The sequence below is a fragment of the Mauremys mutica genome, chromosome 4, assembly GCF_020497125.1.
Source record: "Mauremys mutica isolate MM-2020 ecotype Southern chromosome 4, ASM2049712v1, whole genome shotgun sequence".
NCBI lineage: Eukaryota > Metazoa > Chordata > Testudines > Geoemydidae > Mauremys > Mauremys mutica.
In genome coordinates this window covers 58,177,649-58,199,763 of record NC_059075.1, presented here as the reverse complement: position 1 = coordinate 58,199,763, position 22,115 = coordinate 58,177,649, and the positions used below count along the sequence as shown (strand labels likewise).

The window sequence follows — 22,115 nt, the reverse complement described above, 5'->3', positions numbered from 1 at the left end:
TTTGTGGATTTGTGTAGTTATTTTTAATTGTCGTAACAATCTCTAAGATCTGTAGGTAAAAACTGAATTTTTAAAATTCATTGACATTTAAAAATTCAATTCCCTAATTTGTAAATTGTCTTGAAAACTAGGGATTTAGGAGATTATGGCATCTGAAGCCCACAATGTTAGAAAATGGAACCTGTTGCATACCAAGGGTCGTCACATTGATCTCAGAAAAAGGATCTCTCATTCCACTAATAAGAACATGAAGGAGGTAAGTTTATTTACTTTGTTACTGTTTCCTCAGGTAAACTTATTTACCTAAAACTATAAATTTGATGGTGGTTAATTTAGCTGTAACTTTAAATCGATGCAGAGATTTTTTTTTCCCCAAGATTATAATACATAGTCATAACAAAAAAAGCAGCAAATACAAAACAGCTAGCCAACAAGACGCCATTACAAAATCAAAATCTCCCTATGCTGAGAAAGTAAAAAGAAACCAAGCCCCAATGACCTCAGCCCTCTCCAGATGTCTGTATAAAAAGATGGGTTTTGCAACATTAAATTAAGGTCAACAAATTTGTGCTCTTCCCACCAAGATGGGGGAGTGAGTCCAAACCTGAGGGGTCTTGTGGAGATTCCTACCACTGGAGACTCTTATAAAACCAAGAAAGCTCCAGCTTAAACACATCCACTGATCAAGGTAGTATTACGTGGAAAGAGAACCAGTCTCTTAGATAGGACTTTATAGGTCCAAAACACCTTAAATAAAACCTAGAAGCCAAAAGGTACCAGTGCAAACCATGGAGCTTAAACAAGTTTGACACCACATTGTACAGTAGCTTCAGCTTCTGAATAGTTCTAAGATGCAGCACTATCTAGGGTTCTGCAGTAGTTCGATCTAGAGATGAGAGGCACTGACAGCAAAGTCAGCATCTGGACCTGCCTGGAAGAAAGCAGTCCTCTGATTACTGCTGCAATTTGATAATCTAAAAGCAGCTGGGAATCTGAACCGACCCCGTGTCAAAAACTTTTTTAACAAATTACAGACATAAGCCTTCAACTAGGAGAGTGGGCATCACCTTAGACATCATCTGGCAGTTTTTTTGCAAACCACCATAATCCTTTGTAGCCTCATCTGGATTGAGTCTCAACCAGTTTCCTGACATCATCTCACCCAAACACTGAGAGATGTTCCACCACGCTCTTCAGGCTGGACACAAAAGGGGAATATCAACTATACTGAAATGAAGAGACTATGAAGATGACTACATGGAAGTTGCAGGATGTACATTATTCTGGAGAGAGTACCTAAAGGTGCTTCATTCATATGAAGTGCCACCTGATAGACGCAATGGAAGAGAATATCTAAGGGTTGGAGATGCAGCTAGAAACTATGGTTGAGTTTTTAAGGGGATCTGAGCAAATGAAAAGGATTAGAGCAGATGATGAAGGGAAGGAGAGAAGAGGCTGAAGGGAAAACACAACACTTGCAGATGCATGCTGGACCATAGAACTATGAGGGTAGACTGCTGGATGAGGAAAGTGGCCAGTGGAAGTATGTTACTATGAGAACAAGGCGGAGGATCGCCCCGGCCTGGCCTTGCCAATACTGGTTCAGCGCACTCATGAACCTGGCAGAAGCCCCTACCCAAGCGACCGGACCTGCTGTCACAGGACCACAGTCGGCTCTTGCACCCCAACCTCGTGTCGATCTGATCTTGGTCCTCTCCAGGCTCACAGGCCCACCCTTTGAGCCACAGGGATCCTGCTCCCTTTCCCACCTGTCATGGAAGGTCACTTTCCTGGTGGCAGTGACATCGGCAAGACGAGTCTCTGAGATTAAAGCCTTGACCTCAGAACCGCCATACACAGTCTTCTACAAGGACAAGGTCCAGTTGAGGCCCCACATGGCCTTCCTGTGAAGGATGGTATCTACTTTCCATATGAACCAGGACATCTTCCTTGCGGTGTTTTGTCCTAAGCCACACAAGACCAGTGAGGAGAGGTGGCTGCATGCCCTGAATGTCTGAAGGGCCCTGGCTTTTTGCTTAGAGCATACCAAGCCTTTACATAAATTGACTCAGCTCTTCATTGCCACAGCGGATAGGATGAAGGGCCTTCCGGTGTCCTCACAGAGGATTTCCAACTGGATCGCCTCTTGCATACGGACCTGTTACGATCTGGTAGGGGTCCCGCCACTGCTGATTATCGGAGCCCACTCGACTAGAGAGCTCAGCCGCCTTCCTGGCACACATCCCTATCCAGGACATTTGTAGAGCCGTGACATGGTCCTCTGTCCACATGCTCATGGCACATTATGCCATCACTCAGCAGACCAGAGACGACGACGGGTTCAGCAGAGCTGTTTTGCAATCTACATGTCCATAAAGTCCTACCTGCCTCCAGGGGTACTGCTTGGGATTCACCTAATATGGAATGGACATAAGCAAGCACTTGAAGAAGAAAAGACAGTTACCTTTTCTGTAACTGATGTTCTTCAAGATGTGTTGCTTATGGCTGTTCCACACCCTCTCATCCTTGAACCTCCTTCCCTGCTATCGGAGTTTCTGTCAAGAAGGAACTGAGGATGGGGGGAGCCAGCAGCACCCCTTATACCGTGCCATGAGGGTGCCACTGCAGAGGGCGCCAGAGCCAGTCACCTACAGATACTGCTATGGGAAAAACTTGCGGCACCAGTGCATGTGGCGAGCACACACACCTAATATGGAATGGACATGAGCAACACATCTCGAAGAACACCAGTTATGGAAAGGGTAACTTTTTTTTTTTTTTTTTAAACAAGTGTCATCAGCATGGAAGTATGTCCTCTGGAAGCATGAAGGGGCATACGAATGTTTAGCATATTTGGCTCGTAAATACCGGCTACAAAACTGCTGTGTGAATACCTGTTCTCACTTTCAGGTGACATTGTAAATAAGAAGCGGGCAGCAGTATTTCCCATAAATGTAAACAAACTTGTTTGTCTTAGCAATTGGCTGAATAAGAAGTAGGACTGAGTGGACTTGTAGGCTCTGAAGTTTTACATTGTTTTGTTTAAGTGCAGTTATGTAACAAAAAAATCTACATTTGTAAGTTACACTTTTGCGATAAAGATATTGCACTATAGTACTTGTATGAGGTGAATTGAAAAATACTGTTTTATCATTTTATAGTGCAAATATTTGTAATAAAAAATATAAAGTGAGTACTGTACACTTCGTATTCTGTGTTGTAATTTAAATCAATATATTTGAAAATGTTGAAAAACATCCAAAAATATTTAATACATTTCAATTGGTATTCTGTTGTTTAACAGTGCCATTAAAACTGACTACTTTTTTTTAATTGCAACTATTTTTTTTTAGTTATTCGCACAAGTTAACTGCAGTTAATCAACAGTCCTAGTTCAGAGCACACTCTTGAAACTGGTAATGCATGTCACCAGGATCCACAGGGACTGTTCGTCCATAGCAGGCTAGTGTATGGTATATTGACACCCCAGCTTGCTGCAAACTAATCGTTCATGTAGACAAACCCTAAGTGGATGTTAACATAATTTTTTTAAATTTAAATTGAATATATCCATAACATTCCTGAAGACTTAACATGAGCAATAGGTTTAAATAGAATATTAAAGCAATTGGACAATCTTTATATAGTTTGCAAGTCTTATGAACACAATACCTGTTCATATGAAAATATTAATCTTTATCACTCTGGAACCTTTAGCCAGTAGAGATTTTTAAAGAGGATTGAGATTCCAAATACTAAAATAAAGTGGGAGGTCACAAGTTTAATTTTTAAATGAGGAAAATTATTGTCAAGAATGTGATTTTCATTTTAAAGGTTTTTGTAATTAAGATTAGTTATCTCTAAACATTTATATGCCTAATTTTTAAAATCTAAAAATTGTCTAATCTATACAGCAAAATCTTGAACTGCAAATATCCTTCAACACTAAATCCTTTGATTATCTATACTTATTTAATGTATGAATGTTGGTACGTGAAGCTGGAATAATCAAGATTATATTGTGTACAACTAGCTATAAACTGGTATGTGTTGTCTTGATGCCTCCATCCTTACCCAATCCTGGCAACCAATATATTGAAAAGGTTTGTGGCTCGTAAATTAATTTGATATAGGTGACTCACTAGCAAATTTAGAGAATTTATATTGATCACAATCCACCACCACACTTGTAAAAAGGGAAATTATCTCTGATGTCACAATTCTACTACTCACCAAAGACATCACAATCCAATCTCTGAATAAGATGCTCATATGATAGCTGCCCCTCCACAGTTACACCTTTTCAAACCTATGCATTTTTCACAGATACAAGCCAGTGGAAAAAAGTTAACAAAGGCCACTGCTGTACTCAGTTGGGGGGTGAAAAAATTAGTAAAGCAATAAAACTGGGGGTATTCTGTTAAACCGTGGAATTGTTTTTTAAGCCTTTTTATAATACTGTTTTTTCCATAGGGTAAGAAATCTCCAAAACAGTTGGCTTCTTACACAAACAGGTAGGAGAGCTACTGTTTAGAATCTGGGGGATAGAATCTGAGGGGAAAAGGGGGCAAAACTATCACTTTTTAGAACTGTCTCTTGGATCTTTGTGTTTTAATGTTTTAAAAATACTAATAAAAACAAGAAATTATTTGGGATCCTTGTACATCTATATAAGGTCCTTCAAAAGCTTATAGGAATAGTAGTGGTCAACAACTCCATTGTTGGGGTGGATTTTAAGTTCTTTCCTGGGAGCTTTCTGCCACTCCAAAGGGAAAGCCATCAGATTAGTTCCAAAATAGGAACTCTGCTTTGAGGGCATAAATCAACCCTTCAATTTTGTTGCCTGAATTATTCTCATTCCTGGAATAGAGATGAGCCTTCAGATAAATACAGGGAGGGATATTAACAGAAGTTGTCACTATGCTAATGACCTAATTAAAGTCTTAAAGCTTCAGAAAGAGAGCAAATTACTGTTTTTGGAAAATAAAATCATTTGATTAAAATAATCTCTAGGTTTAAGGCTTAAATCCATTAAAATATCTTAGTGTTTAATGACTGAATTATACACAATATTTACTTGATTTCTCATGAATATTTTCTCATTGCAGAACAACAGTTGGACAAACTGTGACGAGCTCCCCTTTTCTTTTCAAAGTAGTATATTGTAAAAAAAAAGTTCACTGTTATACTTCAAAACCTTGTTACAGAAAAAAACAGTTCCCTAAAGTCAGGGGCCGTGACATGGCAAATAAGGAAAATGAACTGGCTTGTGCAGGTAATCTGCCGGCAAAACTACACGACAGTCATATGTTTTTATTAAATACCAGTGATTCTGGCTCCTCTCAAACACAAGGTCCCTCATCAAAATACAGTGGATTTTTTTCAGAGGTAAGTCAAGTTTTGCAAAAGTTTTTCTTTGAATACAGTTGATGCTAATCACCTCAGTCCATTATTTTCATTTTGGTTTTAAGTTAGCTGCAGATGTTTTTAAGGAGACTGTAATTATTCTTAACTCTTGGACCAATAAAAGAAGTGAATGTTAAAGACAGTGTTTTGGAAGTATATTTCTGCCAGGGAATGAGTGGGTGGGAAGCAGATGAAAACAGTATCCTTCACAGGAGTATTTGACCAAGCCCTGTGAAGGCATGCAGTGTTACTTCTTGTAATTGGCTCAGAAGGCCAGATAACATGTATGCCATAATAAATTTTCATGAGTGACCTGAAAGAAAACCATAATTATAATCACTTGAATGCTGCCCTTTTATATTTGTGTAGATTCTCTGCACTACTTCCTCGGTGACCATGTATTGAGAGATGTGGGTGATGTAATGCAGTAAATATCTTCCAAAGTCTTTTTCTCTTGTTAATGTCAAAGATGTATTGTAACTAGGTACATAAAATAATGTATACGCTTAAATTACAGTACAGGGACAAGATTTTCTGTAATGAGTTCTTAAATAGGTTCCTAAATCCTTGTTTAGACACCTAAATAAGTACAATGACTTTTTTCAAAATTGCTGGACATCAAGCAGCTCCCATGGAAGTCTGGGAGATTTGCAGGTGCTTGACACCTCTGAATGTCAGGTCACTTAGATACCTAACTTTAGGCACCCATTTTTTAAAATTATGGACCAGAGTAATAAATCTATTTGTGTTGCATATTTTTTATTAAAGGGACGCTTTTGAGCTGTTGGTTTTAAAAAAATAATGCTTAGTGTTTTGGGCCTCTGCATCTGAAGATTATTTAATTTACCTGTATTACAAAAATTTTAAATTCCTTATAAGATTTGTCACCATTTGTTTAGAAAAACTGTCAGTGTAATAGCTTTTATTGTATTGCAGGAATTCATTGTGCAATAACTAACCAATAGTTAAGTTTGAAAACCTTTTTGTTTCTTAAATACAGGTTTCTCAGGACCATGATACTATGGCACAAGTTCTTTTTAGTAGAAACCTGAGACTGAATGTAGCTTTAACCTTCTGGAGAAGAAGAAGTATAAGTGAACTCATAGCCTATTTAGTGAGGTAAACTGAGTGTTCTGTTTTTTAAGTTTATTTTTTTAAATTCCTCTCCAATGCAGTAGCCATCCCAAGGCTGCTGCAGCACTGTAAACTTTCTTAACTTGAAACAACTTGTAATTTAGCTACAATTCCTGATGTTTTAAAAAATTAATCCTAGTGGAATTACACAGTGTAACATAATCAACTAGTAATCTAACCTATTTTTCCTTAATATCTCTAGGATACAGGATCCTGGAGTAGTAGTAGATTGCCTTCCTGTACTTACCAGCAGGTAAAAAAAAAAAAAAAAAAAAACTTTCAGGAGGAGGGAGTTTGAACAGGGTTCAAATGAATTGATCCAAGTTCATTTTCTTTAACACTACTTTATTTTAGTTTACAGGAAGAAAAACCATATATTTCAGTTGGCTGCTGTGTAGATCTGTTTCCTTTAGTAAAATCACTGCTTAAAAGCAAATATGAAGAGTAAGTATCAAAATGAATCACCATCTTAATTCTTTATATCAGAACCCTCAGAATGGTTCAAAAGAATCATTCCCCTCCAGGCTCTTGGTCATGAACTCCTACTCCAATCCAAAGTGAGTAAAGTAGTCTTCATGGGCACTGATAACACTTTTTTCTTCCCATCAGCTCCCCCACAGAAGTATCCCTGCATAGTAGTGGACCCTCCTTCTGTTCACTTCCCCACTGCTTCCATGCAGGAAGCTCTCTGCAGGGATTCCTCTTCTGGTGTAAATCCCTATCCGCATTTCCTCCAGGCCCAGTCACCAAGTGGTGCAAAAAATACAGTTTTTTATTTGTTTTTGTTTTAGCCAAGGGTTCTCCACAGTTGTAGAGGAGGAAGCTGTCTTTGTCCCTGTTTCAAAATTTATTCACAAACACTAAAATCTTGTAGACCCAGCACCAAAGTCTTGATTCCAAGGTATGAGACTCACTGACAGAACAATCTGATGCAGAACATCTTAACATCCTTTTATTATGTGAGCTTGCCTCATCATTTTAGAATAGAAAATACATCAGTGAATTAAAATGTGAAATTATTTTCCTTCATGATTTTCCAATTGTGTTGTGCCACCTTCGAGCATTATCCTATATAATCTTTTAGTTAACCCTCAAGTAAAAGGGAGTCTGTTTACCTTTCCTTTCAGTTGGTGGATATGGCATCCATCTGCACCAAAGGGGGGGGTAGGTACATAATAACTAAATATGTTGTTACAGATATGTGATAGTTGGTCTAAACTGGCTCCTAGCTGTCATTAAGAGATGGTGGTCAGAACTGTCTGCACACATGGAAAAAGTAAAAGATGGGTGAGTATGATATCATGTATTGTCATTCATTACTGTAGTTGTGTAGTTATTCATAAGCTGCATTAAATTTATTTAGACTGTTTTGTCCCATGATCACAAGGGCTCAGATACATGCTTTCCCAAAATGAAAAAGCTTCAGGCAACATATGATAACCTGAAAGTAAAAACTTCACCTCTTCAAGTGATGATCCCTATGTGTATTCCGTACATGGGTATGCGTGAACACCATGTGCCTGTGTCCGGAAGCTTTCTCCAAGCAGTGTCCATTGACCCGCACATGTGCGGCACATCTCCTCGTGCTCCTGATCAAAAGTATAAGGAGCAGTGCAAGTCAACATCACTCCAGTTCGCTTTTACTGCTGCATGACCTGAGTCGAAACCTGTATTCCTCCTTTTGCTCTTATCCAGATAAGAGAGTTGTCTTTCGCTGTTTTAAATAGTTTTTATACTTAGGATAGTTTAATATAGTTATTTATGGTTGTAATATAGCGAATAGTTTAATATAACCCCTCCCCAGTCGGGGGACTCAACCCCTTCTCACCCAGAGACTATGCCTAGGATCCCAGGCTTCAAGAACTACGTCTCCTGTCTTTGTTCTTTCTCCATCAGTGACGAGCATCAACAGTGCCTATACTGTCTGGAGAAGCACACATCTGTAAGTCCTTCCTGCACAGAACTTGAGGCTTTTGATCTCTGTCTCGGCAAGTTCCTGCTGGAAGAGGCAATGAGGCCACAGATGCACTCAGATCCTGGCCAAGGAGACCCTCCAGACCAGCAGCCTCCACAGCCCAGCAGTGCCCCACTGAGCACAAGCCATGGTGCAGAACTACCAACACTGATGAGTAAGGACAAGTTCCACCACAAGGACAAGAAACACTCTTAAGGGCACAACAGCAGATCACCACAGCAGACAGCTCATAAGAGACGCATTCCCTCCTTGAGCTGTTACAGGTCAGGTGAGATGTCACAAGCAGACCCTGCAGAACCAAAGCCAAAGACCACCCTCGACCCGGCTGGAGGGTAAGACTAAGAAGAAGCAGGATCTCTCAGTACCACCAGTGGCCTCAGTACCAGGACACTTAGCATGCCCATCTATTATTGCAGCTCTGGATACTCCATCAGTGCCACTTCGCCACCACACGCACAGAACAGGCCTGACTATGGAATCGGGTTCCCTCCGGAGTCTCCATGGGCACTCCGCAGACTCAGAGATGTTCTTATCTCCAGAGGCAGTGTTCCTGCCATACCTGCAGTCCCCACTCCTCTCAGGCCCATCCATTCTCCAGGACATCTCCACACCAGAGGACAAATGGCTGCTCCTGATGCAGGAAAGGCCCCTTCCATGTTCATCAGACTGGGACCTTCCAGTACCAACGATCTTGCCATTTCCAATGGAACTGTCATCCAACTCTGAGGAATTCCAGGACATAGCCCAGGTAGTTTTGCCTTTGCCTCACAGGAGCCTGAACAGGCATCTGAGGCACTCCTACCTACCTGGCTAGGACCCCCGAGGGAAGCCTGGTATCACTTCCCCATGGGCCCACCCAGACCAATGGCTTGTTCTGGCCCTATGGGAGCCCCTGGGACCTGTACTACATATTCCCAGCACATTTCAAGTTTCTTGTCATTCCTGTCACACACATCAGCTGGCTCTGTCAGTTTGAGGAGGAAGACGTGGAACCGGTATCGCTGGTTCCAACCAGAGCCGCCTCGTTACTAGTTGAGGCAGTCATCCCTCTGTCACACTCTCTACCAGATGATCAGCAGTATTATGAACACCTGCAGCGGGTGGCTACCAACTTGCAGATTCTGCTGGAGGAAGTCCAGGACCCTCAACATCATCTCCTGGACATCCGCCAGCCACAGGAACTCTCCAGAGTGGTCCTCCCTATAAATGAGGCTATTCTGGAACTGGCCCGGACAGTGTGACACACTCCAGTATTATGTGCCTCCACCACGAAAAGAAACGGGGGATGCTACTTTGTGCCAGCTAAAGCAGCTGACTTCCTCTTCACACACCCAGCCCCTAACTCACTAGTTCATACGGTTGCAGAATGAGCCCATCAGCACGCTCCACTGGACAAAGGGTCAAAAAGATTTATTCCTCCTGGGCAGGAAGGCCTTTTCATTGGCAGGTCTGCAATTCCGCATAGTGAACTACCAGGCTGTGCTAGCTAAGTACAACTTCAACACGTATGGCAGGCTGGCAGAGTTTAGGGAGAAGTTCCCTGTGTGGGACCAGGCCCAGTTCCAGGCCCTAGTGGATATGGGGAGACAGGTGGCAAAGGTGACCCTCCAGACAGCAGTGGATGCCAGCCAACACTGCTTCCCATTTCTTGGCCACCGGACTAGTGCTGCGCAGAGATTCGTGGCTTCAGTCTCTGATACTAACCACCTCATTGCCAGTCATCTTCAGGAGCCATCTTCCCTTTTTGCCCCTTTTTTTTTTTCCCCCCCATCCATCACAGCTGCTCCATAGAGTTTCTTTTGTTCCCACCCATCCCTTCAAGGGATCACTCCCACTAATTGATTCTTCAGCAGGAAACAGGGTGTGATAGAGAGTTGTCCCACTTAATGCCAAGAAAGGTGATTCTATGCACTGTATTTCTTCATCCTGAAAAAAAAAAAAAGGCAGAGGGCAGAGATCAATCCTGGACCTTCATCAGCTAAATACATTAATCAGAAAGCTGAAATTCCGCATGATTACATTGTCTTCAATAATCTTCTCCCTTCAGGAGGGAGCTTGGTTCACAGCTCTCTACATGAGATGCACACTTTCATATAGACATCCTTCTGTCTGACATGAAATTCCTTCGTTTCATGTGGGACATCAACACAGTCAGTTCTGCATCCTTCCCTTCGGAATAGTGACAGCACCCATGGGTCTTTACGAAGGTATTTGCGGTCATAGCGGCTCAGATGAGATGCTAGTGTCACGTGCTGTTCCCTTCCCTGGATGATTAGCTCCTAGTGGGACATTTGTGACAACAATTTTTCTCCATGAGCCAATCTCTTCAAAGACTCTTGGCTTCCCTAGGGATCTGTGTGAATGAAGACAAGTCCGTTTTGTCACCCATGCAGACAATAAATTTTATTGGAGACTGGACTTAGTTGCTGCATGGGCCTTTGTCCTGGCAAATTGCTTTACAAGGATGAGCACCCTGATTGCCTACATTTGCAGCAAACCCCACACAATAGTCCGCTAATGCCTCTCTCTTGGGGCACATGGCAGCCTGCACCTACGTGAGGCCCCTCGCAAGACTCCACCTGTGGTGTCTACAGACCTGGCTCCACCTGACCTACAAGTGACCAGGGACCACATCGATTCCAGAGTCACTGTTCCGTTGGATGTTCTGACCTCTCTTGTTTGATGGTCCAATCCATCAAGGTCATGATCGGGATCCCCTTCAACCCTCCCACTCCGAAGGCCACCATCGTGACGGATGCCTCCCTTCCAGGATGGGGTGCCCAACTGGACCACCACATGGTGCAGGTCACGTGGACACTGAGGGAAGCCAGGCTACTAAGGGCAGTCCATCTCTTCTGCAAAGCCTTCCTTTCCCTCATATGCGATCTCCACATACAAATCCTTTCAGACAACATTGCCACCGTGGTCTGAATCAACAAGCAGGGGGCAGGAGGAGGCCAAGTCTCATTCCCTCTGCTCAGAATCGGTCAGACTGTGGAATTGGTGCATCAGAAACCAGGTGACCATACAGGCTGTGTATCTTCCAGGTACCCAGAATTCCCTGGCAGAAGCACTGAGCAGGACTCTCCACAATGGGAACTACACTGACCACCCTCTCCACCTAGGACCTCTTTGTGTCATATGTGAATCTGAAGCTCCCTAAGTATTGCTTCAGGGGCACCATGGGAAGAGACTCTGTGGGAGAAAGAGAGCATTGCCTTGAGACAGGCGACCTCACATATGCTTTCCCTCCTTTTCCCCTGTTACCTCAAGTTCTCAGGAAGGTGTGTCGGGACAAAGCCACCATCATCCCCATAACACTCTACTGTCCCTTACAGTTCTGGTTCACAGACTTCCTGAAGATCTACCCAACCATCATTCACGCTCCGGTTGTTCCTGGATCTTCTCACACAAGACCGGGGCAGGCTCAAAGATCATCTCACAGTCTGGTGTTTGGATGAGCATCTGACATAGACTGTGCATATTCTGCCCGGATCCAGCAGATCCTTAGCCAGAGCAGAAAATTATCCACCAGAATGTGATATCAGGCGAAGTGGTGTCACTTTCTGGAGTTAGCCCACTGATAACCACCATTCCCCAGTAATGGTGACCATCCTGATCATTCTAGATTACCTCCTTGCCCTGGAAACATTGGGCTTAGCTCTCAGGTTGATCCATGTACACCTGGAGGAACCTAGCACCTTCCTCTCCCTTTTCCCCCAGTGGACAGATACTCCGTCTTTACACACCCTATGATGGTTTGATTCATGAAAGGCCTGCTCAAAATTTCATTGGTCCCACTGAGGTGTGGATTTGGCAACCTTAACCTCGTCCTCTCAGCTTTCACAAGACCACCTTTCAAACCTTGGGCAACCTGTACCATGACTCACCTTTCCATGGAAGTGGCATTCCTGGTTGGTTGCCATCACTTGAGCCAGAAAGGTCAATGAACTAGCAGCCATGATGGCAGATCCTCCCTAAATGGTCTTCCACAAAGACAAACTTTCATTCTGACTACACCCCAAACTTCTCCCCAAGGTTGTGTCAGAATTCCATCTCAACCAGTTTATCCACTTCCCTGTATTCTGCCCAAAACCACATGGCTCCCCACAAACAAGAGATTACACTCCCTCAATGTCAGGCAGGCCCTGATGTTCTACCTACAAAGTACTAAACCCTTTCAAAAGTGACCCTCCGGAGATGTTACAGCTCATACTATATGGGCACAGGCCACTTCCTTGGCTTCGTTAGCTGTCGTTCCGTGGCAAAGCCACAACGTGGTGGTCTGTATACACGTCTACAACACACTATGCCCTAGATCACATGGTAGCTATGATCATTGCTCACAAGTCACCCGCATGTGGAATACACATAGGGACCATCACTCAAAGAGAAGGAGGTTACTTCTTGTAAGTGGAAGTTCTTTGTGATGTGTGGTCCCTACCTGTATTCCACTACCTGCCTTCCTCCTTCCCCTCTGCTTCGGACTTGACTGCACTGCGGTGAAAGGAGGAACTGGAGTGGCGGTGCCCCTTATGCCCTTGGTCAGGAACACGAGGAGACATACCGCTTATGTGCGGGTCAATGGACACTGCTTGGAGAAAACTTTTGGACTCAGGCGCATGGCGCACATGCGCATCCACATGTAGAATGCAGATAGGGGCCATACATCTTGAACATCCAGTTACAGTAAGTAACCTCCTCTTATGTGTGTTGTGAATTTTACTCCTGCACAATATTGCATGTTCTAATTACTTTGTCTGACTTTTTTAAAAATAAGTTGATTTATTTTTGTGAAGCAAGCAGTGTTCTTCAAAACTTTCCTTTGTAAATGTTCTCAGTGATTTTATATTGGAGTCAATAAATGCAAAACTCATACAAAAAATGAAAGTAATACAAAAACTGGTGAACTTCACTTTAAACAGTAAGTTCAGAAGTCTACGTTCTGCCTTGATTATTGCCACTAATGTGATGTAGAATAACATTCTCTAATACCGAGGCTTCTAAGGGCATATCTACCGTAAAACACTTGTTACCAGAGTGATATTCAGATAAATACAAAGTGCACTTGTGACTGAGTGTCTATATTTCTCTTCCAGAAATATTCAGATTTTAAAACAACAACTAAGTGGATTGTGGGAACAAGAAAATCATCTGACTCTGGTTCCAGGATATACTGGTAATATAGCTAAGGTAATTTGTTTCCAGTGATATTCAGTAATCAGTGTAACACTGAATATCCATCTAACTTGACATCAAATTTGTATGCATCCCACAAGTGTTACTGGATGTAGAATCTTGAAATATTTTTAATTTAACGTTCATATAAATCAGAAAAGTTTGTTTGGAGACATCTCAAATGTCTGCTTTACAGTTTCATCTATTAGCAGTGACATGGGGATCTAGTTTGGCTTTCCCATAAACATTTTATTAACAAAGGGGAAAAAAATGCCTCCCAATTGGGGAGAGAAAGATATGTTGGATTTTTTTATCTGATACTAGTAAGGCACTTGGATATTATGAGTGCAGTAGAAAAACCTAGATAAGTAGGTAGAACAGGAAAGGAGAGAGATGCTTCTAAATATTGACATACCAATATATGTGTACTGCAAGGTAGTGAATCTTAAATACCTGCTGCATCTTTGGGTTTGGACAAAGAGAGAGGGTAACAAGCTTGATAGTTAAAATGTTTCAGGGCTGGGGAAAGCAGCCCACAGCTTTCTAAAGCAAGCTAAATATCTGCCTTCCCCTACTGCTTGTTCATTGCAACTCTTCACCCTAGTGCAGTGACAGGCCCACTGAGGGGACAAGTGCCTGCGCAGCCAATTCTGCGGGTGCTGCTCTTGGCAGTCAGAGCTGTAAGACTATGTACTCCTCACACAAACCAATTTGGGACTCACAGGGCTGCACTTAGCCAAAGTCCTCTTCCCAGGAGAGCTCTGACATGGATCCAGTATGGGAAAGGAGGGAGGGTAGGCTCAGCTGCATGATTTGAGCAATGAAGTGAAGGAGAGGTTCCTGAGCCCAAGAAAGAGGGTAAGAGGACAAACCTGCGAGGGGAGTATGTTTGCACTGACTAATATTTAGAAATGCATAGCTGTGAGCTTTTCATATAGTACCTACCCCACCCACCAAACAACTTTTCACTAGCTGCCTGTTCATTGGAGTGGAAAAAATGGAGATGCAGTGACTTTTTACAAAAGAATATGCGTTTTTATTGTGAGGTAGCAGTGTTGGTGTTTGCTTGTAGTCAGGACCCTTTGTAGAATTCATCTGTCATAAAACTATGTTCCAGAAGCTCATATTTTTTTTAAACGTACTCAATGTTTTCACAATTATCTTGGCAACCATAAAGAACCAGAGCGTAAATCAGTTCAGTGTTGTCTTCATGAGTCTGCAGATACCCCTAAAGCTATTGTGTTAGGCTATGAGTTGGAGCCTTGTGAACTCTACAATTTCATGATTAGGGAATTTGCCGTTCTGCTGCATCCAGACTCCTGATATCTTATGTCTTCCTGCCCTGCTGGGACCTGCCTGTAGCTGCACTCCAGCTTTCCCCACAAGGAGTGCATCCTCCCTGCAGTGTTCCATGTAGCCAGGCAGTAGGGGGTCAAGGAAGCAGAACTGGAGTCCAGATAGCAGCCCTGGAGTGGTGGGAGGCAAAAATAAATTTAAGCTGGTCAGTTGAGCTACCAGAAGAGCAGTTCAGTAACCGAAGTCCAGAGATGAGCCATTGAAGCTGGCTACAAACACGCCCCCTTTCTGTGCCACGTGCGGAGAGAAGGAAGTTCTTAGCCCACCTGTACAACACTGGGGAGCAGACACCTAGGGAGTGGAGCCAATATGCCTGGAGAACATATAGAAAAATATTGTTGAAAATAGTCTAGTAATTTTACATAATGAGTATTTTCAGCTATGTGCCATAGATGTGAGTGTGCATGGGGGAGAAGGGAAATAAACCACATTGATGTTCCTGTGGAATTTGGTCCAATGTGCTTTTCAGCAGACAGGGTCCTGCCTGTACTTTACTTTGATATACACTTCTACCCCGATATAACACGAATTCAGATATAACGCGGTAAAGCAGCGCTCCGGCAGATCAAAGCAAGTTTGATATAACGCGGTTTCACCTATAACGTGGTAAGATTTTTGGGCTCCCAAGGACAGCGTTCTATCGAGGTAGAGGTGTAGTCATAAACTGGGGCCTTACTTTTACTTGTTCTGTGTTTGTACAGCACCTTACACAAAGGGCTCCTGGTCCATGACTAGAGCTCTTAGGCACTACTGCAGTGCAAATTACAATATCTTTGTAGTATACTTTGAAATTATTACAATATGCATCCTACCTTATGCATTCTTTATTCCAGCACTGAATTAATGTGACAAACTTTTTTTCTTCTTTCTCCTTTTCAGGATGTAGGTGCTTATTTATTACAGCTACACTGAGATGCTTGGAGAACTGAGTGCATATTTGGCTAAATAATCCTTTTAAATATCTGTGGATTTATACACTATTTCCAAAATATCTCTCTTCTAAGAACTGTTGGCAGAAGAGGACTTTCAAAAACTGTTTAATGAAACCACTAACAAAATCCTAACAATCTACTTCACATTGAAGTGGAAAAATGCCTAATAGGAGCAGCTTTTACTTCAGTGAGGTGAAAGTGTACTATGAAAACTATATGCCTTTTGCTGTATTTGGGATTTGTTCAGTTACTTGGTAAAGTCATTTTAAGTGCTGCTGTGTTTCACTGCGATATTGCATAAAGGAATATAAATTCTACCATCGTGAAGACAAAACTGCAGAACCAGTTATAAGGAACCAACAAGGCCAGTCGCCGCCATAAGAGGGTTTTAAACTGTTTCACAAGAAAAGTTAAAATGTGCAGCTATTTTCCAGTTATGTTGAAAAAACTTTGAAATGTTTTAGTATCTTGTTTTAATCAAAATATTAAAGATGGTTTTTGTTTGCACTATTGAGAAACTGTATACAGCAAGATGCCTTAATTACTAATGTTTGAAAAGCCAATTTATTAAGATACAAAATATATCTATTAGAATCAACAAATCAAGACATGATGAAAAACTGCTATAAAAATCAGGGGTTCACATTGTGTAAAACTCATTTGTGATGCATTTGCACATTTTTTTAAAAAATCAAGTCAATATTTCCACTATATCTGTTTTTTGGAGAATCGTCAGATGTATATGACATAACTAGCATATAAAAATAACTGAATTTGTTTGGATAAATGCGTATTGCAAATGTCAGACTGGTGAATTTATACAGCTAACACTTTTTTATTGTATGTGGATTTGTAATATATTAATCTTTAGTTCTATATCATTTAAACTACACAGATGAGTAAATGTACTAAATGTTTCTACTGTTTTTCTTTTTGAAGCTCAGATCATTTTACCTGGTTTTTTCCCCCTAGAACAACTTCTTCCACACTACTTTTTTATTATGGATATTTATATCTACTGCTTTAGCAGTGTTTACAGCCAGAATAGACCTGTATTTTTTCAGATCTAACAACTTGTAGGCTACCTCCTCTAACAAAAGTTAACACATGGCTTTTATAAAATTAGTTGTTAAAAGTCTGTTTTTTTTCCTGATAAATTCAAGCTACCTTAAATCTAAATGGATCCACAGTGAAACAAATTCAGTAGCACAGTTTACAGCTATATTTTCTCTTACTGATTGTGATATTTTAGTTTAACTGCTCTAACTTAACACTATGGAAAATCTTGGGGTTTTTAGACTGGCAACTTTCTCTTGTATTTTGTGACTAGCGACCATGCTTGTCCAAATGAAATTCTATGAAGTGCCAACTGTGCACTTAAAAGAGAAGCTGAAATGTAGATCTGTAGCATGTACCCAGCCAATGACATTTGTTTTTGAATTAAAAATATTATGGAAGTTGTCTTCGTGTTTAAATCAGCAATTATAATTACTGTAGCTTCATAGGTGTGTTTTTGCAACTTAGCACAGAAGGGTCTATTGCCAGACTTTTTTTTTCTTCCCCTACATGCGTAGAGGCTCCTCTGCTTTGCAAATGAAACAACTAGAGTATAAATTTTCATTGTGGGAAGCGTAAGGCTCTAGAGTATTACTTCATTTTGAGTTTAACTTGCATGATCATGGTCGCTAACTTCTGAGAGGATAAAAGTGTCTTCTCAATCTGATGTTTATCTTTTGTATAGGTAAATACCCTTTAACCCTCCAAAGGCTCTGAACATCTCAACAACACTATCATCCTAAGGAACAAGAGACTTAGAACAGCTCCCAAACTTGAAATTGCTCTAGGACAACTTCAGATATAATTGTGGAAAGTTAAATTTACCTGTTGACATCATCCAATGATCTTGTTCTTATGAGATGTTATTTCTGAAGTAGACCTTAATTGGATTTTCTTCACTAATGAGCTTTTGTAATTTATTCAGATTACTGTAACTAATAGAATTTAAAAAGTTAATTTGAACCAAAGTTCTCCTTTTACTGGAAGAATTGAGTGCCATCTATCTTTAGAGGTTTATCAAGAACTGTAATTCATGCTCATGTAATTTTGAAACCGAATTTCCTGCTAAAACTAGTCACTTTCCAGTGTGTTAACCGGGATTATAGAACGAATACTTAGAGAAACTGTAAAGTAAAGATGTTCTCGTGCACTTTACTGCTCCTCTATTATGCATAAAGATCTTTAAATTCCTTTCTTTTGATTTGTTTTTATGTGCAATTGCTAGAGTTTTGAATCACTCTGCAAGGGTAGTGAGCTCTAAAAGAGATGAAAACTGTCAGGTTTTCTCCTAGATTTGGTGGCAAGAAAGAAAATCATCCATAACCTCCATGAATAGAAACCTTTCAGAGGCTGACTGGAATAACTATAAGTAAAATGCACATCTTTTAGTCAGTATCCAGCTTGACTATAGTAACAAAGGCATTGGTTCCAAGTGAATGTTGCAGGTGGTCATTGATCTCTCACCAGATTAATTAAGAGGACAGTGGTTGTCTCTTGTATCCCGTGCCAGCAGTAAAGATAAGAGTTGTCTAGAGAACCAACTTGGGCAAATGACTTGTAAACAATGTATACCTTTCCACCAAAAGTTCTGCTTCCGCAGCATTTATAAGGGAGTACAGTATTAAAAATGCAGTGTCTTTCACATCCGTGCCTTATCTGAATGAGTGCATCTCTTAATTTGTGACTGTTAGGGAGCTACTAGACTGTGAAATGAGCAAAATTCTTGGTCACTGGTATCAAAATAATTCTAACCAAAGCTTCATTTATCAACCCAGCAATATATATTTTGACTGCTTCAGAACTAGTTAAATGTTTAAAAAAAAAAAAAGGCGGTGGGGGAGGAGGGTGCAGCTTAGTTGCAAGTTATCAGGATTAGTCTGCTGCCTGCTATTTGCTTTTCACAACTGGCTGGGAATGAGTTGTGTTATAATGGAATGTATTGTGTGTAATGTCAAATCAAAAAAGTGATACAATGGGTAAAAATGTCAGCATTTGTATAAACTTATAAAATCCTTGTGTAGTGACTGTCTTAATTTATCTATTCAAGAGTCCTTACTGGACCAATGAATAATTCAGTGAAAAAATAAACTTCCCTCTACTCTGTTGCCCTCAGTTGATACTTATTGGTCAACTGCATTATTGTGCCATTTCTTTTCCCCCGCCATCTTTTTACTCATAGACTTAAGGTCAGAAGGGACCATTTATGATCATCTAGTCTGACCTCCTCATAGTAGTTACTCAAGGTGCGCTGCAGCTGGCAAAAAGAAATAGCTTTTTCCCTTTCACTTCTTTAATGTTTTAGGCCTTCATATACTTGCTTTACATACCAGATTCACTGAGGAGAAAACGTGCAAGTGTTGGATTAATGTTTTAGAGCATGTGACAAAAGCATGTACCTACTTGAGGACTGAGGCTCTCACACAGATGTGTTCTTTATATTACATCCCTTGATATGAAATTAATGAGGTCTGAAAAACAAGACCTCACATTGGAGTGAAAGAACATTCTCCAATGTTCACAGAAAGGGCTTGAGGCTATCCTAGGAAGAGTTTTGACATGAATTGCAAAACAGCTTGCTCATTCCCTAAACTGACGATGGAGAAGCCCTCGGGCAAACTTAGAACTATGCAAAAGCAACCTCTCAAAGAACCAATTTAAACTTTGTGTATGAATTCATGTCTAAGCTCTACTAATACTTTGCTGAGGACTGAACGTTTTGGCTTTTCCCAAGCTAACAAAGTGGGCACAAAAGAGAGCTTTACTGTATAACTCATTTTGAAGGAGCCAAGGGAACATATCTGTTCCTAAATAGCTATTAAAATAATAAACATCTAGAAGTGGAAAACCCTTACCTCAAAGAGTAGATTCTGTAGCTTACATCTTCCTAATATTATAGGTAAATATTTTTTCTGCGGTTTTGGTATCCCAAAACATAAGACTGATTTCTCCAGGAGTGTGTTTACGAAGTTGAGTGTTTTAACTAGACTGATCCCCTCTTCTGATGGCTCTTTTCCATTCTATAAGCTGCATTCCTATTGATTTGGTATTGCACTATTCAGAAAGAACAAAGGAGTAATGACCAGAAAAGAGTCAATTGCTCTGTTGTGTAGTCATTTACAGCCCAGGACTGCAGCTTTGCTTCACACCATATGTATCTAAGAGGCCTACATTTTATTCTGACAACGTGAGAGGGTGTCCAAACTCTCAACTCTAATATCAAAGGTAGAAAGTTGGGAGTGTAGTAGCTATGGTACATTTGTTTCTGTATTTTTTATATCCAGTTATTAATAAATACACAGACTAAATATTCTTGTCAAAAATTGACAAGAGAATACAGAAACATACAAATTAGACCACCATTGTAAAACTGCTCCAACTTCTGTATAAGATTTCTTCAAATCTAGCTTAGGTTCTTTACCATGGTGGGGGGAAGCTTTAACAGATGTGAGATGTCTTGGTCAGCTTCCTAGTGAACAGCTACCCACATCATAAAAACTACTTCACAAATTGCACCTTTTTTGGCAGCCTTGGCAAAGAACAAGGACTGAATGGACATGGAGACTAAATTATCTCTCAAACTTAGAAGTTGTTCTAGAATAACAGCTGAGGGTACATTAGCAGAGTACCATAGGAATACTTGGACTGGCAAAGCTCATATGGTCCCTGCTTTTTGGATTAGAAAGATCCTTGTTCTATTCCATTCTCTATATTACCATAATGCCTAGGAGACCTAGTCATGGCCTACAACTCTATTGTGCTAGGCACTATACAGACACAGAAAAAAGATGGTCCCTGCTCCACCAGAATTTCTCATTTTAAATTAACATGGATCTTTTAAATATACATTTGAGAAGTTTTTGCCATAGTACTTACCACTATTAAATCCCTCCCCAAAAAATCTACATCCGATATTCTACAAGATGTTTATTTTAAACAATTATACAAGAATAACTGCTGTTAATTTGAGTGTCTCGTCTCCTCCATCAGAAGCCTTAACCATAGGATGCAAGTTCTGTGACACCACACAATCCATACATGCAACATTCAGCACCCATTTAAAGAAGTTAGTTTGTGCAGTCTGTAAGGATATTGCATTTGTGTGATTTGAGTGGCTAAAAAGTGAGGAAATGAAAATCTTACAGAGAAAAAAAAATACTAGAAACAGTAGTTAGAGACCAACTACATTCGTAATTTAGAAATTAATTCCTATAAACCCACAAATATATTTGTAAAATATTCAAATGTTAATTAACCTTGCAGTGGTTATTCAGATCTACTTCTGCGCACAGGACTTGAACATTTGAAACAGGGAGGAGTGTTCCTGTGTTTTGGGAATACCTCTGCACACGAGAAATTCGGGAGTTCTAAACCAGTTTCTGACACTGACTTGCTTTGTAGCTTTGGGTAACGTCACTTTTAACCTCTGCCTCATTTTCCTCCCGTGTAAAACAATAAGTACTGCTTGCTAATAGCATGGGGTGTTTGCAAAGATTTAAGTAGGTAATATTTGCAAAGCATTCTGAAGATGAAAATTTCTAATTATCCAGATGAAAAGGGGATTAGCATTTTATTCACAGTAATTCTAGTTTTAAATTGTATTTTTTAATGTGACAGAATTTTTTTTGTTGCACTAGCAGCAGTGTTTTTGTAGCTTTTGTGTTTTTAGTAACACCTCTTTATGCAGATACCATGCAGATCACGCGACTGTTCTAATCTGTGCAATTTTGGGTTGTCTACTTGGAAGAAATATTTTAAAGATTTCTTACAGTGCACTGGCTCAGCTCAACTGCTAACACTTTAGGCAGCTGTAGGGCAGATGGACCACTGGCTGTTATTACCATTTTAAAACACTTTTTTTTTTTTCCTGCATAGTAAGCAGGGCTTTCATGTACTTTTTCTTTCCAGCAATTCTGTCTTAACTGGGTTTGGTTTTTTTTGGTTGGTTGTTTTTTTGCAATAGGCCTGCTTTACATTTTCCTAGTACTTTGTTTCTTTAACACAGTCTTTTAATTGTCTATTTTGGGAAGTGGGAGGGCGAGTTGTTGATTTCTACATGTAAGTGTGATGCATTAGCAAAA

At 40.6% G+C, this 22,115-nt stretch overlaps 1 protein-coding gene across 5 annotated transcripts in view; it reads left to right on the top strand.

Moving 5' to 3' along the window:
• Positions 1-19,142, top strand: part of KATNBL1 (katanin regulatory subunit B1 like 1) — a 43,581-nt gene extending 24,439 nt beyond the window's left edge. For all 5 annotated transcript variants that reach the window (XM_045013867.1, XM_045013868.1, XM_045013870.1 and 2 more), the window contains exons 2-10: positions 132-256; positions 4,474-4,514; positions 5,109-5,388; positions 6,407-6,525; positions 6,743-6,793; positions 6,895-6,984; positions 7,738-7,827; positions 13,615-13,708; positions 15,929-19,142. In XM_045013867.1, coding sequence (XP_044869802.1) covers positions 146-256; positions 4,474-4,514; positions 5,109-5,388; positions 6,407-6,525; positions 6,743-6,793; positions 6,895-6,984; positions 7,738-7,827; positions 13,615-13,708; positions 15,929-15,961 — 909 coding nt within the window. In that variant the 5' untranslated portion in view covers positions 132-145 and the 3' untranslated portion in view covers positions 15,962-19,142. The remainder of the gene's footprint in view (positions 1-131; positions 257-4,473; positions 4,515-5,108; positions 5,389-6,406; positions 6,526-6,742; positions 6,794-6,894; positions 6,985-7,737; positions 7,828-13,614; positions 13,709-15,928) is intronic.
• Positions 19,143-22,115: the final 2,973 nt, after the last annotated feature.